This window comes from Equus asinus, chromosome 11 (genome assembly GCF_041296235.1).
Source record: "Equus asinus isolate D_3611 breed Donkey chromosome 11, EquAss-T2T_v2, whole genome shotgun sequence".
In the NCBI taxonomy this organism is placed as follows: Eukaryota; Metazoa; Chordata; class Mammalia; order Perissodactyla; family Equidae; genus Equus; species Equus asinus.
Genome location: NC_091800.1, coordinates 32,512,048 through 32,526,796, shown reverse-complemented (window position 1 = coordinate 32,526,796; position 14,749 = coordinate 32,512,048). Strand labels below are relative to the sequence as shown.

The window sequence follows — 14,749 nt, the reverse complement described above, 5'->3', positions numbered from 1 at the left end:
CTTAGCTCTACTTTATTTATCTATCATTAATTGTTCCCCAAATTCTCGAGTAGAGCTGTGAACTCCTCTCAATATTACCAGTTTTTTCTTTTTTCTCAAGCTATCCCTTCTTTCTGGAACCCTGTTTTCCCAGTGTGCTCTGGAGTGGTTGTTTTCAGGCCTGCTGCACAGCTGTCATCCTAGAACATCCTTTCACGATCATATTGGGAATTCCTTTGTCTCTTCCCTGGCTAAAACCACTCTTTCCACTCATGTCTTCCTCTTTCTGGGTTTACTTCCTCCTTTTGTTGAGAGAACATCATGCAGTAGCTTCTTGAGAAAGAATGAAAGTTTTTTGAGATTTGCATGTTTGATAACATTTTTAGTCTACTCTCATATGTGGTTAATAGCATGGCTAGGTATAAAATTCTAGGTTGGAAATAATTTTACCTTTAGTTTCCAATGCAACTGTTGAGAAGCCTAGCACCATTTGGCTTTCTAATACATTTTATATAATTTGTTTCCCACTTCTCCCAAATTAGAAGTTTTCAGCATTGTCTTTTTACACACAGGGTTCTAAAATTTCAAGTGGATATAGTTTGGGGCATGTGTGTGAGAGTGTGTATGTTTTTGATTCGTTATATTCAACACCTATTCTTTAGTTTAGTGAAATTTTCTTAAATTACTTTTTGGGTCATTCCCTGTCCTTTCATTTTTTCTTTCTGGAAAGACTTATCCTCTCCTTTCCATTTTCAATGTTTTTGTCTTTTGGGAGAGTTCTCTAATGTCCAATCCCTTCTATTGAATTTATTTATTCTACTATTTTTTAATTTCCAAGAGACCTTCCTTGTTCTTTGAAGGTTCCTATGTTAAAATAGCATGTTTTGTTTTACGGCTATAATATTTTCCCTTACCTCTGTGAGAATACAAATTGTCACTTTGTGAAATGCTTTCCTGTTTTCTGTATCATCTATATTTTCTCTGTTCGTTTGTTTTGATTTCCATCTTTAAGAGGCTATCCATTAATATTTAAGAATAAGGCACTAAAAAAATGGACTGAAAACTTTTTTGCATAAAGGCAAGGCTTGCCAATAAGTTGGTCTTCTTGTAAGGTTACTAAGGAGGAACTTTCAAATGTCAGCATCAGAAGGGCTTTTCTCTTGGGCATGTCAATTTTCAGAAAGGATTTTCCCAATATCCTGCTCAAGGGGTATAAATATGGATGCCAGCTTCATGGGATCTAAATAAGGGAAGTAGACTTTGACTTCATCTTCTTGTTGGCCATGTGGTCTCACTCCTGTGCCAATCTCCATTACAGCTCCTGTCTTTTGTAAAGGTAGAGAAGAGTCAGCTGCCCAGGTACAAAAGACGGAGGAGAAAATCTGTGTCTAAATGGCCTCTATATAAACTTTCAATGACTCTTCGAATTTTCAGTGCCACCCCCATTCCAACCTTCAGAAATGCAAGGTGTTTTCAAGCCCTGAGGCTTTATGGACTTTGACAGAGTAAAGCAGCTTGCATCTTGTTGGCTTACCCCACTGGAGGAATGGATTTTAGCTCTCTCCACTTGCTAATTCAGTTACCACCCACCCATTTATTTTCTATCCTCCAAAGTGTTGTTGTGTCTCCAGTTCTCTTTGTCCTTGTGGGTTTGTACCTTTTTTGATTCTTTCTTGTTCTTTTACTGGGATTTTGGCAAGAGGAAAAACGAATCACATGTGTTTGATTTGTCAGGAGTTCCTTCCTCTTTCCTTAAAAACCAGGTTCAGGGGGCCAGGCCGGTGGCATAGTGGTTGGGTTCTCGCACTCTGCTTCAGTGGCCTGGTGTTTGCGGGTTTGTATCCCGAGCACGGACCTACACCTCACTCATCAAGCCATGCTGTGGTGGCATCCCACATACAAAATAAAGAAAGGTTGGCACAGATGTTAGCTCAGGGACAATCTCCCTCAAGCAAAAAGAGGAAGATTAGCAATAGATATTAGCTCAGGGTCAGTCTTCCTCACCAATAAACAAACAAATAAACCAAAAAAACCCACGTTCAGGTATTAGTTCATCTTGGAACCCCTTCCAAAGATAGAGTTAAGGTATTCTGTGCTATCCTCTGATCCTTTAATCCTGCTTCCATCATTTCCTTCACCACACAGCACCGTAATTTATTTGGTTATAGCTCCACAAGTTCCCTGGGTCTGCACCTGTATCTGATTTCTTTACCCTAGCAATACTGAGTGCTCAACAAATGTTAAGTAAATAAAGAAATAAATAAATGAATGGGTGAAACTATTCAGAGAGAGGTTAGAGTTGGCACCTGTGGCCTGACCTTGTGAGAAAATAGAAAATAAAAAGAGAGGCATTTTTAGAATGTGATAATGGGAGACAAAGAGCACTGGATACAGAAAAACTAAGAAAGACACCTCCAAATTTGACTTGTTCTTTACTATTCTCAGGACTCAGGCTAACAATGATGTATATTTTGCTGTGTGTTTTCTGGTCCTGTTCTAATTTGTCTTTTGAATAAGGCTAAACACTATAATCCTCTGCTGACAATTGTCCTATCATTGATTTCCTGCTTTTTTTCAAGCTGACAGGTTTAGGCACAGACCGTTTTTTCAATTCCTTTTTTGGGCCCGAAAGAACCTTTCCTAAACAGGATTATAAACAAACCTCACATTTTAACACCAAGATAGATGATGAATTATGTAACTCATTGGGTCATAATTTAATATTAGGTGTTTGGGTAACACTGCTTCCTTTTAATTTGACTTGGCTTCCCATATAAGCATTAAAGAATTCTGTAGACCAGTATTAATTAAATTCTAAGTTTGTAATTTTTGTGAGTACTTTGTGTCAGGCATTAATGCACTTTATCCTTAGAACTTTGTAAGGTACAACAGTATTGTCTTTATACTATAATTGGAAAGTGAGGATTAGAAAGAATAAGTAATTTGCTGAAGGTCACATAAAAGTAGAATGCAGATTTGAACCCTTCAAATTTTATGCTCTTAAACAACAGGCTATACTGATTATGAATAAAATTACAATTTTATCTACTAATATAACACCAAGGTTTTATTTCTTCAGCCACTGTGATGTGTTGATTATACATAACTATACACATTAATGAGCTCAGAACCATAAAAATTCTAGAGCTATTGATTGTCAACATATTAACGGCATTTGACATCTCAATTTATAACCAATACATTACAGAATTAGTTTGTCTTCCTTATACTTTACATACATATTGCTAAGATTACTTCTTACTTGCTGATTATATGGTTAAACAATACACATTGGGGATATATTACCACATAAAATAATGATCTTAAGGTCTGTCATGAGAGAAAGGAGTTGAAATATTTCTGCTGCTGATGCTTTGAAAAGCAATTTCCTAAGGTTAAACCTTCCCTAAAATGTGAAAGTTAGATGATATTTCTATTTTTAATATTAGTTTAAAACTCTATAATACCCACAATTTTTGTAATTTATAGGGTTATCATTTTTGTTGGATATGCACAAAAGGTTAATGAAAGCTCATGACCTCCCTAAAATCATAAGCTTGTTGATTTGTTTGTCTTAGGGAGGTGGCTGCTGATTGAATTTTAGTTATATTTAGCAATTACTAACAAAGTTGTGATCCAATGGAAGCACTACTACTGGAGGAATGTAAAAATCAACCGGCAATTTCCTTCCTAAATAGTGTTTATAAGAAAAGAGGCTCTTATGCATGAACCCATGAGTGTCATCCTACATGAGTGCAGACTTCTGTCCAATTCTTTGCTCAGACTGAATTCCTGGTTCAAGAAAAGCACTGCCAATCTGTAACTGGGACAATTGCAGGCTTCAACGTTGCCCGGAGATAACATGACACCATCTTATCTGTATTCTCAGTACCCCTTTCCCTGTTCTTTTTTTTTTAAATTTTTTTAAAGATTTTATTTTTTCCTTTTTCTCCCCAAAGCCCCCCGGTACATAGTTGTGTATTCTTCGTTGTGGGTTCTTCTAGTTGTGACATGTGGGACGCTGCCTCAGCGTGGTCTGATGAGCAGTGCCATGTCCGCGCCCAGGATTCGAACTAACGAAACACTGGGCCGCCTGCAGCGGAGCGCGCGAACTTAACCACTCGGCCACGGGGCCAGCCCCCTTTCCCTGTTCTTTTGCCTTTCTCTCTCCTTATCCACATTTTCATTGTCTTATTTCTCAAAGACCTGGTGGTTAGGTAACTCTCATAATTCTCCTTGGGGAGTCAGTTAAAGGCTTAATCAAGCCAGCGGCATGCTTGTGCCAGATTGTAATAGCCTGCGAGAGATGACTGCTAAATATTCATAAATTTTTTTTTTTTTTAGATTTTTTTATTTTTTCCTTTTTCTTCCCAAAGCCCCCCGGTACATAGTTGTATATTCTTTGTTGTGGGTCCTGCTAGTTGTGGCATGTGGGACGCTGCCTCAGCGTGGTGTGATGAGCAGTGTCATGTCCGCGCCCAGGATTCGAACCAAGGAAACACTGGGCCGCCTGCAGCGGAGGGCGCGAACTTAACCGCCCGGCCACGGGGCCAGCCCCAAAATATTCATAAATTTTGCAAGCAGATTATTAACCTTTGGTAGCTTAAAGTCAGCCATGGTGGGAGTATTCACACCATGGGAATTGGCACACAATACAAATTGCCTTACCCCCACCCCTAGAGAGCTGGTTCATCAGCACACCACTGGGTATTACACTCCCCAGGGATCTTGCATTTTCATTAAGTACTCCTGAAAACTTTGTTCGAAATCCAGATTCAGAACAAATTTCTACGGCTGGGATTTCTCTAACAGGAGCAAACAATGGAAAAATCATTAGAGGCATTGCCCAAATGTTACTACATAGGCAAATAGCTAGACTATCTTGCTGTAAACCAGCTTGGCTGACATATCGCTAGAAGATATGGTAGAAAATTATAAATATTCAAAAAAAAACCAGCATTGCCTTTTTGGGCCAAGGAAGATTCCCAAAAACGTATGTTCATATAATAATCCCGTAAAATATGGACTGTTCTATAACAATGACCGATTGAAGCAGCCTGTTAAGTACTTTCAGAGTTACTGACCAAAGCAAAGAATGCAGAGCAAACCTCCTCAGAGGATCTGGAGACAACACAGCCTGTACACCGAAAAACCAAGTTTACTAACAGAGCACCAATTAAATAATCTAGTGGTTTCCAAAACTGAAAGTAGGCCTTACCATCTTTAAAAAATCCTAACTGTTGGTCTAGTGGTTAAAGAAATGGCCAGGCTTAGTTATCTAAGTATAGCAAACTACATTTACTCATATTCCTGTAATTTCTTCTTTAAAAGAGGAGTGTTGCTTGAAATAAACAAGTTATCCTTTCTCTGTATTTTTGTCTATGCCTCTCTCTCTCTTCAAATATTTACTGTGCCTACTTTGTACCAGGCACCAACTTGATTACAAGGATGAATAAGTGCCAGTCCCACAATGTGCTTCAAAGATTCTATCTACTTTTAAAGTATATAGTTAAGGAAGTATTATTCAAAGGCCTCAAAGAGATCCTGTATATATAAGTGTAATATATGCAGGATTAACTTTCTGATTAGTTTATTGTAATTAGACAATAACATTTGAAAGCTGTAGCCTTTTAGCCTTTTTGCTCTGACAAGAATAGTCACCAGGAACTTTTTAGAGAAGATGATTTGATTTCTAAGGAAAACTGTGGTGTAGCTTTAACAGCCTTCTTGGAAGGAATCCAAATGTAATTAAAATATGAAAAATATGCTTGATAAAGAACACTATGAAGCATAGTCAGAAAAATTTTGACATAACCTATGATTCTGAAAATATGGAATCTAAAAATAATAAATATGAATTCTTAATAATTGGCTCTCAGAACTACAGTAAAGGGATACTTCAAGTTTGTTGTTAAAGTTGTTTACTATAAGAAAGACACATGTTCCTATCAAACATGTAAAATTAATGAACATGTTTTATAGCAGAGCTCAAAAAATACTCTCTTGCAAGCTATACTCATTAAGGAGAACTATCAACGAATTCATTAAACAAAAACAAAAATGCAAAGCAACAATGGCTTCAAAGCTAACAACTCTAGAAAGCAAAATGTAGCAAAGACATAAAGGATAGTGATAAGCATGTAACTGACATAGTTTATCTAAACATAGACACTTCTTTTGCTATCATGCAAAGGAATCAGGGAAAGAGGCAGGTCAACAAATGGAGGATGGCTTGGCAGGTTGTTTGCCTGGCCTTCACTGCTGACCTAAAGGAGCATCTGATGACCAAAAGGAACCACCCAAGACAGGCATGTGTAAACCTCCCATACCAGCAGGCCTGGGGCTGCCTCTAACTCCTGGAGTGCAAACCAGGTCCTTTAATTTCTATGATGTAAAGTAAGTCCATTTGGCCACTAGATGGAGATCAGGTTACTCTGCCAGTGACAAGGGAAGCTGCTGGCAGTCAGCAAGCAGTAAGTATGGTATGGAGAATCTCTTCTCCTTTCTTGATATTTCTATGAAAGGTATTTTCCAAGCTCCAAAATCAGGAGCACATTTATGTTGAATAAAGGGTCCATACATGAGAAATAGATTAAAGGATCAAAAAGTAAGGGAACTGTAAAAGAAATGTAAAACATTTTTTCTTGTTATTATGATTACCCCTGGAATGATTCCTATTTAGATTCGATTGTGCAAACAACTTGTAAATAATAACATGCGCTGGTCTCAATAAGAGCAATTCAATATGCTGTCTCATTACTCACCAAACAGCGAGAAGGAAGAGGGGAGTTATGACCAAAAATGAAAACAACGGCAGAGCATTTGGACAATGAATCCTGTCTGTTTAGACATAAGCAGTGTACTCAAAATTTGTTTCTCAGTTGGAGTAGGTATATAAGTATACATTTTCAATACCAACCAAAATGGATCAAGACATCAGATATGGAAGGAGAATGTTAGATAACATCTACTCTAATTTTCCTCATGGAACTATCATTCAACACTGAATTATGCAACTTTATCACTAAATAAGTCTGATTTCTATTGTAGCTGAACTTCAAGCTGGAGACATACAGTTACACATATCCTGGAAAATGTTAGATTTAGGGAAGGATCAAACGTTGCCCTGCATAATATAGCTGAATATTTTGATTATTCTTGAGGTGTTAGGTACTATAATTCTGTTCATTTTTAACTTAATAACCATATGTTTTCATTCAATAAATACTCAGTTACATAAAAACAAACTAATAATTTGTGACAGTTTAAAAGAATTCCGTTTGTTATCAAATAGCTTCAACGACCAGTGTAATTTAGTATGAGAGTATGAGCAGAAAGAAACATATTAGTCACCTATTGTGTAGCAATCATTATGGTAGGAGCTTGGAATACGAGACGCACAATAGAGTCAGGGAAGTCATAGGAAGAGAAGAGCTACATGCTTAAAACAGAAATAGGGGCTAATTTTCACAGCAGTCAAGACCAGTTATCAAAATTATGAGTGAAAATCCTTTTTAAAGTTCTGTCGTAAAAGATAAACTTAATTTTGGCCAGAAATCTTGGCCATAGGAAAAACATGATCTTTGATCTCTATAATACATGAGAAATTGAAATAAAATATAAGAAATTCAAATATAATAGCATTTACTATTAGGTATCAGTCACCATATTGAAAATAGGAGCTTAATTCAAAGGGAGAAAAAACTAATGTTTAGAATAATAAAAGAAACAGAACCATAATTAAATAATTTTCTAATTATTATTATGGATAGTGACCAACACTCAGTCTGTTGCTGTGACAGATCCATTGCATTTAATGACATGTTTATTTTAGAGCAATGCATTTATTTTAGCTTAATTAATATATTCATACTCTCAAAAAGATTTGAGGTTGCTTGCCTACCTGGGTTTGTGACTTTCAAAATATTCTCCTAAGCTTCTAAGAATCTTAGAGAAACATGTATTATTCATTCACAAGTATATATATTCCTCCTTTAAAAAAATCACAAAAATAACCATATAAAATAGTAATTACTAATCAGGTATCAGTGGAACAGTTTGTGGAAATTTCTTATCTTGTTAACTAGCTCTTTACAGAGCAACACAGCTGGCAGGAACCTACCTTGCTTTTAGCTGGATAAAAATGTAAACAGACGAGTTTTCTTCTGAATGTTAAAATAAATAAACTACAAAGAAACCCTTTCCTGATAAGCTTTAGTATTTATGGGGACACAGTCTTCCTCACTGTTCACATTCGTTCCAGACTGCAGCTCAATTAGATGGTGACTGAGTCATTTCTGGAGTTGTGTAGTTTCCTCTCACTTTGGTGACCTGTTCCCATATTTCTCTCCAGGGCAGGCTTGGGTCTACTTATTACGACTGCTAAACTTGCATTATCTGGAAATAAGGAAGTTGGTAAAAAGATATCTCTATTGGATGCATAAGTTTGTTTATGTTCTCTAGTCTAGAAGTTTTAGCCTTATAATAACATGCTGTATTTGAGCTCCTCAGTATTTCTGTTTCAAGGTAGTATGTAGAGATGCTGATGATAATGGTAGTAAAACTGAGAACAGAGGCAAGGTGGCGCTAGAAACTTAATGCTTAAGGGTTACAAAATAAAAGCTGGTGATTCTATGCACATGTTGTGGTGTGAGGAACCTATGCATTTAAGCACTGACACAAAAAAACCTACTTTTTCACTAGCTAGATGGATATATTTGTCTTTTTTATTATGAGTCCAAAAATTATTTTAGCTATTTAAGTAACTATATTTAAGTCATTGGGCCAGAAGTTCTCATGAACGTGGCATGTGGAACTAAATTTATACCTGAATGTGCACCCTTAAGAGGTAAGGCCTATTCGAGTGGTACCTGCATATATCTGTCACCTTCTTGTCCAATCATGTTTCTCCATTCCATGAGTGATCGCTGCAGATGTTCAAGTCCAGTTTCCCAAAGCCTGATGTGACCTCCCATATCAACAGTAACAACACCACCTTTACCCCACTCAGCTAGCAGTGCATCTGTGTCCGAAATAGTAGACAGCCATGTGGTATACGGTGAGAGAGATTCTGATCTGAAAAAGAAATCACAGTATTCAACCAACTGGTAGGCCAGGTGATAAAAATAGTTTAGGTTCACTAAACTGATTTAGGTTCATTAAACTTGCTGTAAAGAATTCTAATAGTAAGCACATTGAAAGATACCAACAGGTCCATCTGTAAGGAAAAATACACAGTTATTTACATTTTTCTGTATTTGTGGACCCCGGATGACACTAGCATTCACTGTCGGAAAGAAAGGAACTCTAAACCGACTCATATTTCACACACCTGCAGTGTGGACTCCCTGAGGTCTGAGGTCAGTGCTGAAACTGATGGCTTATTTATGTGTTTTAACTGCATTTGTATTTGATATTTTGTCTTTTCTAACTTAGAAAGTTATATGGATTTATAACAAGGAATTTATATTTTTCTTGCATTACATATTTCATACATATACATATTTCCCTTATTATATATTTCTGCTATATATATATATATATATACACACACACATACACATGTATATATAGTCATTTCTAGGAATGCAACTTTTGCCTACGAGAGCCAACTGCAGACTTTCTTTATCTGAGTATAGCTCTCATTAACAACAGAAACATAGATCAGAAATTCTAGTTATCAGTGTTTGCTCTCTAAATATATCTGATACTTTCTATATGAAATAAATCATCTAAAGGGATGGTCTGGGGGCCAGCCCGGTGGCACAGTGGTTAAGTTCGCACGTTCCACTTCTCGGCAGCCCGGGGTTCGCCAGTTCGGATCTCGGGTGCGGACATGGCACCACTTGGCAAAAGCAGTGCTGTGGTAGGCATCCCACATATAAAGTGGAGGAAGATGGGCATGGATGTTAGCTCATGGATGTTAGGGCCAGTCTTCCTGAGCAAAAAGAGGAGGATTGGCAGTAGTTAGCTCAGGGCTAATCTTCCTCAGAAAATAAAAAAAATAAAGGGATGGTTTGATCAGATGATAAAAACAACATAAACTATCAATGTAGATCTGGGAAAACCACCATCTATTAGGTAAATTCTTATAATATACTAAAAAAATAAACCAAGACTACTCTGACCTTGTTTTTCAGTCTGCCTTAGTAGATTTTAAACACAGAGTGACAAAGCCAGCGACTCTGGGACACAGAAGTCATTTATATGAAGAAGATGATAAGAGCAGGATGGGGCCAAGTGTTTCAGAACTACTTTACAGTACTAGAAGGACTCAAAGATGGTAACATTTGACATAATACAGGATTTATCTCATGGTGCTCTCCCCAAGAATACTTGCCTTCGGAAAAAAATTAGTAAGTACAAAGCGTGAAGTAAAGGGCTATTCAAGAATAATGAAATTTATCCACATAAAACTATGATGTTTGAGATTGTTCCAAGAGCAATCAACATGTATGATTCTATCGGGTACTGTATCTACTGGTTGCATATTTAACTCTCCACTACGAAATTTTAAATTTACAAGGACACTTTCTTCAATATGTCAAAAAAAGTGCTGAAGAAATCACATATTTACTATAACTTGCACACCAGGTCTAGAATCTCTTCTTCACCTTTTTCATTTTTTTAATAAATGCATATTCCCTGTATACATAGTAACAAGGTCTTGAAGGAACACATAGAATTATAGTAAATGAAACCTAGATTTACATACACCCACAAATGAGAGCAAGGAGTATAATTTTACAAATGCAAATAATACAAAAATTTAAGTAAAAATATTCAAATTTTACTGAGGGCAAAAGTGATGTGCTCCTTTTGGCCCTGCAGTTACATATAGTTTTACTGTATTTTCTATTATTTGAAGTTAGCCATCAAATGGAAAATTCCTGGTCTCTAGCAGATGCTAAATTTAAGCAACTAGCAACAAAACTGAAATCCAGATGGGTTGTTCCCTTGAATTACATATACGCCAAAAATGGCAATAGTTAATCTCAAGAGAAACTCAGGACATACTGACAATGAACAGACTCTAAATCATGTGGCGGTTAAAAAGTGGCAAGTCCAAATTGAGATGTTCTGTAAGAATAAAATACATACGAGATTCCAAAGACTGAGAAGAAAAAAGGAGTGTAAAATATCTCATTAAAGTGTTTATATTGAATACATGTCAAAATGATAACATTTTAGATATATTGGGTTATATAAAATATTATTAAAGTTAATTTCACCTGTTTCTTTTTAATCTTTTAATGTGGCTACGAAGGAATATAAAGTTACAAATATGGCTCACATTCTATTCTCACTGGACGGTGCAGCTCTAAAGGAATGAATTACGGTGAGCAGCTGGCACTGGCTGCATATACAGCTGCTCTTCCAGATGTTCTTTCTATGGCAGTTAGAATACATGGTTTTCAAAGAGACAAACACTGAAATAAAAAGCTAGGGCTAACGAGGGAGAAATTAAGAGAAATATTGAAAAAAATTACTAATGCTTTAGAAATATAAAAAATAAAAAGCTGTTCTTTGCTTTTCTTACTTGAACTAACAGTATATCTTAATGAGCATACAATTAATATGGAATAAGGAATTTCTCCAGATGACTAAAAGCCATTTTCCGTTAAACCGATACACTAAGATGTTCCAAGAAGGCATACTTACATATATGGGAAGAAGTGAATCTATTTCTTTGAATAATGCTTTTATTATTCATATTTCTTGACCCTGACTGAAGGCTCCTAACAAATAAAGCTGGGTTTCTGACTTATTTTGTACTGTCAGGCTGAGCTCTTTTCCTCTGGGGTTGGAGGAGTGGGTAGCAGGGTGGTCTGCTCGTGTTTTGGGTGACTGAGAAGTTCCAGTGTCCCTGGCCTTCCTGCAACATTGGCAGGCTCTCCAGGCTCCTCTGCCTAGGGTTTCTGGTGAGGCTTTAACCACTGTGTTGTGAGGGCTCAGCTGCCTGTGAGGAAGGGACGTGATATCAATCTAAACCAAAGCAGGGGCATGCTTATTGAGAGAAGGAGATCAAGCGTGGCTGCATCCCGAAAGGGATGGGCTACAGGAGAGGACACCCATGTTCTTCAAGGGAGAGAACAAGCATCATTGTTTTTCCTTTTCCATCCTCAGTCTAGACAGCTTGAATGCTTTGCTTCCATTGCTGGATGGTAATAAAAGCAGAGTGGTAATGAGTTCCATTCCAAATCTCTGGAATCTTTTGGCTACTGTAGGGCCTTCATGACTGCAGATGCACAGTAACATATTTAAACACAAATTCTTTTGACATTTTGAACACATTTATCTCAGAAAACTAATATATGAAGTTAATAAGTATGAAAATTTCTTCAATACTAAAAATGCCATTTCAGACACAGAAAAATTTATCATTAAGACAGATCAACATAAGAGTAATGAAGGCTTGGAGGCTGTTGGACTTATATCTATGGAACATTTTAATATTTTTCCAAAATGAAAATAAAAACGGCAGTAAAGCATGCAGAAAAACAGTAAGATATAAACCAACTGTAACTGAAAAAAAAAGAGCTTACTATTTAAGGAAACAAAAAGCCCACATTTATTTAGAGTACTTGATAAGAATTCACTCATTTTTTTATTTGACATACAAGCTAAGAACAAAGGTGAAAATTAATTACCTGGGAATGGGGATATATCGGAGTTTCTTTGATTGAAGATCAGTGACTTCTATATAACCAGCTGTTTGTGGAGGGTTAACATCTGCAAGCAAGTCATGCCAGGAGCTGAGTATTACTGCATGATACCAAAATAGGACCAAAAGAAAGCACGGATGCTGCTAAAAGTAGAATGAAGTTATCAGCAGCTCAGGGCAGTACTCTGAGACCCTCTTGACAAGGTTCCGGGCCAAGACCAGCCTCAAGGATAGACTCTCAGAGTTATGTTTTTGTAAGGGAAAGACAAAGATTGTCAAATAGATGCATATTAGGCAATGATTCTTTACTGTCAGAAAATAACCTAAGTTCTTTTCATTCTCTTTGATAATTTCCCAAGATAGGTCAATGTTTTAGCACTTAAGAGTTTATTTGAAAATATTTCACCATGTGAATTCTGTTTTTTCTTCCTAGGAAGTCACAACAACGACAGTGTAACACAGTAGAATGAGCACCCACTTTGTCATCAGCCTGGCCTGGTATAAAATCCTGGCTCTGACATTTCCTAACTGCATTTTATGCTGGTCATGTTAGTTATCTCTCTGAGACCTGCTTTTTGTCATTTTTAAAATGGGGATAACAACAGCATTTGAGTATCATAAACATTATTTTGATGATTAGATGAATTTAGCAAACGCAAAGCACCTAATCAGTAGTTGTTCAACACACAGCTGTTATTATTAGGGTCCTGCAAGACAGAAAAAGGTGAGGTGAGGATGGGGCAGTGGGGTGAGAACTGTAGGTCAGAAAGAATATGAAAAGGTGAGAAAGGAGAGGGTAATGAGATATGGTGGCCAGAGCCCCCAATTCTAATTCTGGAGTTGCTTCCAAGCAGATTCCAGGGGTCTACTGACATCTCTTCCTAAGCCTTTAGTACCACCATCACCCTCTTCATCACTAGCTGCCACCACTGTGTGCCAAGAACTCTGCTTAGTCTTTATAGATAGCATTGTGTGTGTGTGTGCGTGCGCGCAGATTAGCCCTGAGCTGACATCTGTGCTCTTCCTCTATTTTATGTGGGATGCCACCACAGTGTGGCTTGACAAGTGGTATTAGGTCCACACCTGGGATTCGAACCTGTGAACCCCAGGTCCCTGAAGCAGAGTGTGTGAACTTAACCACTATGCTACCAGGCCAGCCACTATAGATAGCATTTTTAATACTGACAACAACAAAGACTTACGATTCCTGCTGGAGAGTTGAGAAAGCTGAAGCTTATAGAGGTAATACAATAATGTGACTTGCTTGAGGTGACGTAGCTGGAGAGCGATGGAGATGGTTTTCAAAACCAGGCCTTTTTGGCTTTGAAATCTCTGCTCTGTCCAGCACTCCACACAGCTCCTACCTGAGCTGACTCTAGGGCAACAATTTTTAAAATAGCCTTGTTTTAAAAAATCTGGGTCACTAATGTCTCCTTAAAAAAAATTGTCCCTACACAGAGCCTATCTTGACAGACTTTTGTCTGTCAGTCTCTCTCTAATTACAACTTTTTTTTTTTTGAGGAAGATTAGCCCTGAGCTAACTGTTGCCAATCCTCCTCTTTTTGCTGAGGAAGACTGGCCATGAGCTAACTTCCATGCCCATCTTCCTCTAGTTTATATGTGGGACGCCTGCCACAGCATGGCTTTTGCCAAGTGGTGCCATGTCCGTACCAGGGATCCAAACCAGCGAACCCCAGGCCGCCAAAGCAGAACGTGTGAACTTAACTGCTGTGCCACTGGGCCGGCCCCTACAACTTCCGATTACAACGAGACATCCAGGATGTCCACGCTGTGCAATGTGGTTCACAAAAAATAAGAAACTTGGCATTTTTATTTCATGTTTGCAGTTGAAGGTTTTTGAGTAGGCCATCTGAAAAACTCAAAATATCTCATACTTATTCCACAAACGTGGTTGAGCTTACTTTGCACCAGACACTACATGAAGCACTGGGGATAGAGAGAAAAGAGATGTGGTTCCTGCCTCATCTGAAGAGCCCACAGACAAAGAGTAAAGTTCCCTTTTTTTTTAAAACCACCGTGGGCCTTTGGAGACTTGGAAAGGATTCCAGGGTGGGAATCACAGGCCTGGGGCGAGGTATGAGCTGC

At 37.6% G+C, this 14,749-nt stretch overlaps 1 protein-coding gene across 2 annotated transcripts in view; it reads right to left on the bottom strand.

Moving 5' to 3' along the window:
- VWA8 (von Willebrand factor A domain containing 8) overlaps positions 1–14,749 on the bottom strand; it is a 357,448-nt gene that overhangs the window by 89,307 nt on the left and 253,392 nt on the right. For both annotated transcript variants that reach the window (XR_011492999.1, XM_014866869.3), the window contains exons 36-37: positions 12,630–12,711; positions 8,850–9,054 (exon numbers count right to left, since the gene is read on the bottom strand). Coding sequence is in view for 1 of the 2 variants with exons in the window: in XM_014866869.3 (XP_014722355.3) it covers positions 8,850–9,054; positions 12,630–12,711 (287 nt within the window). In the remaining variant the exon portion in view is untranslated. The remainder of the gene's footprint in view (positions 1–8,849; positions 9,055–12,629; positions 12,712–14,749) is intronic.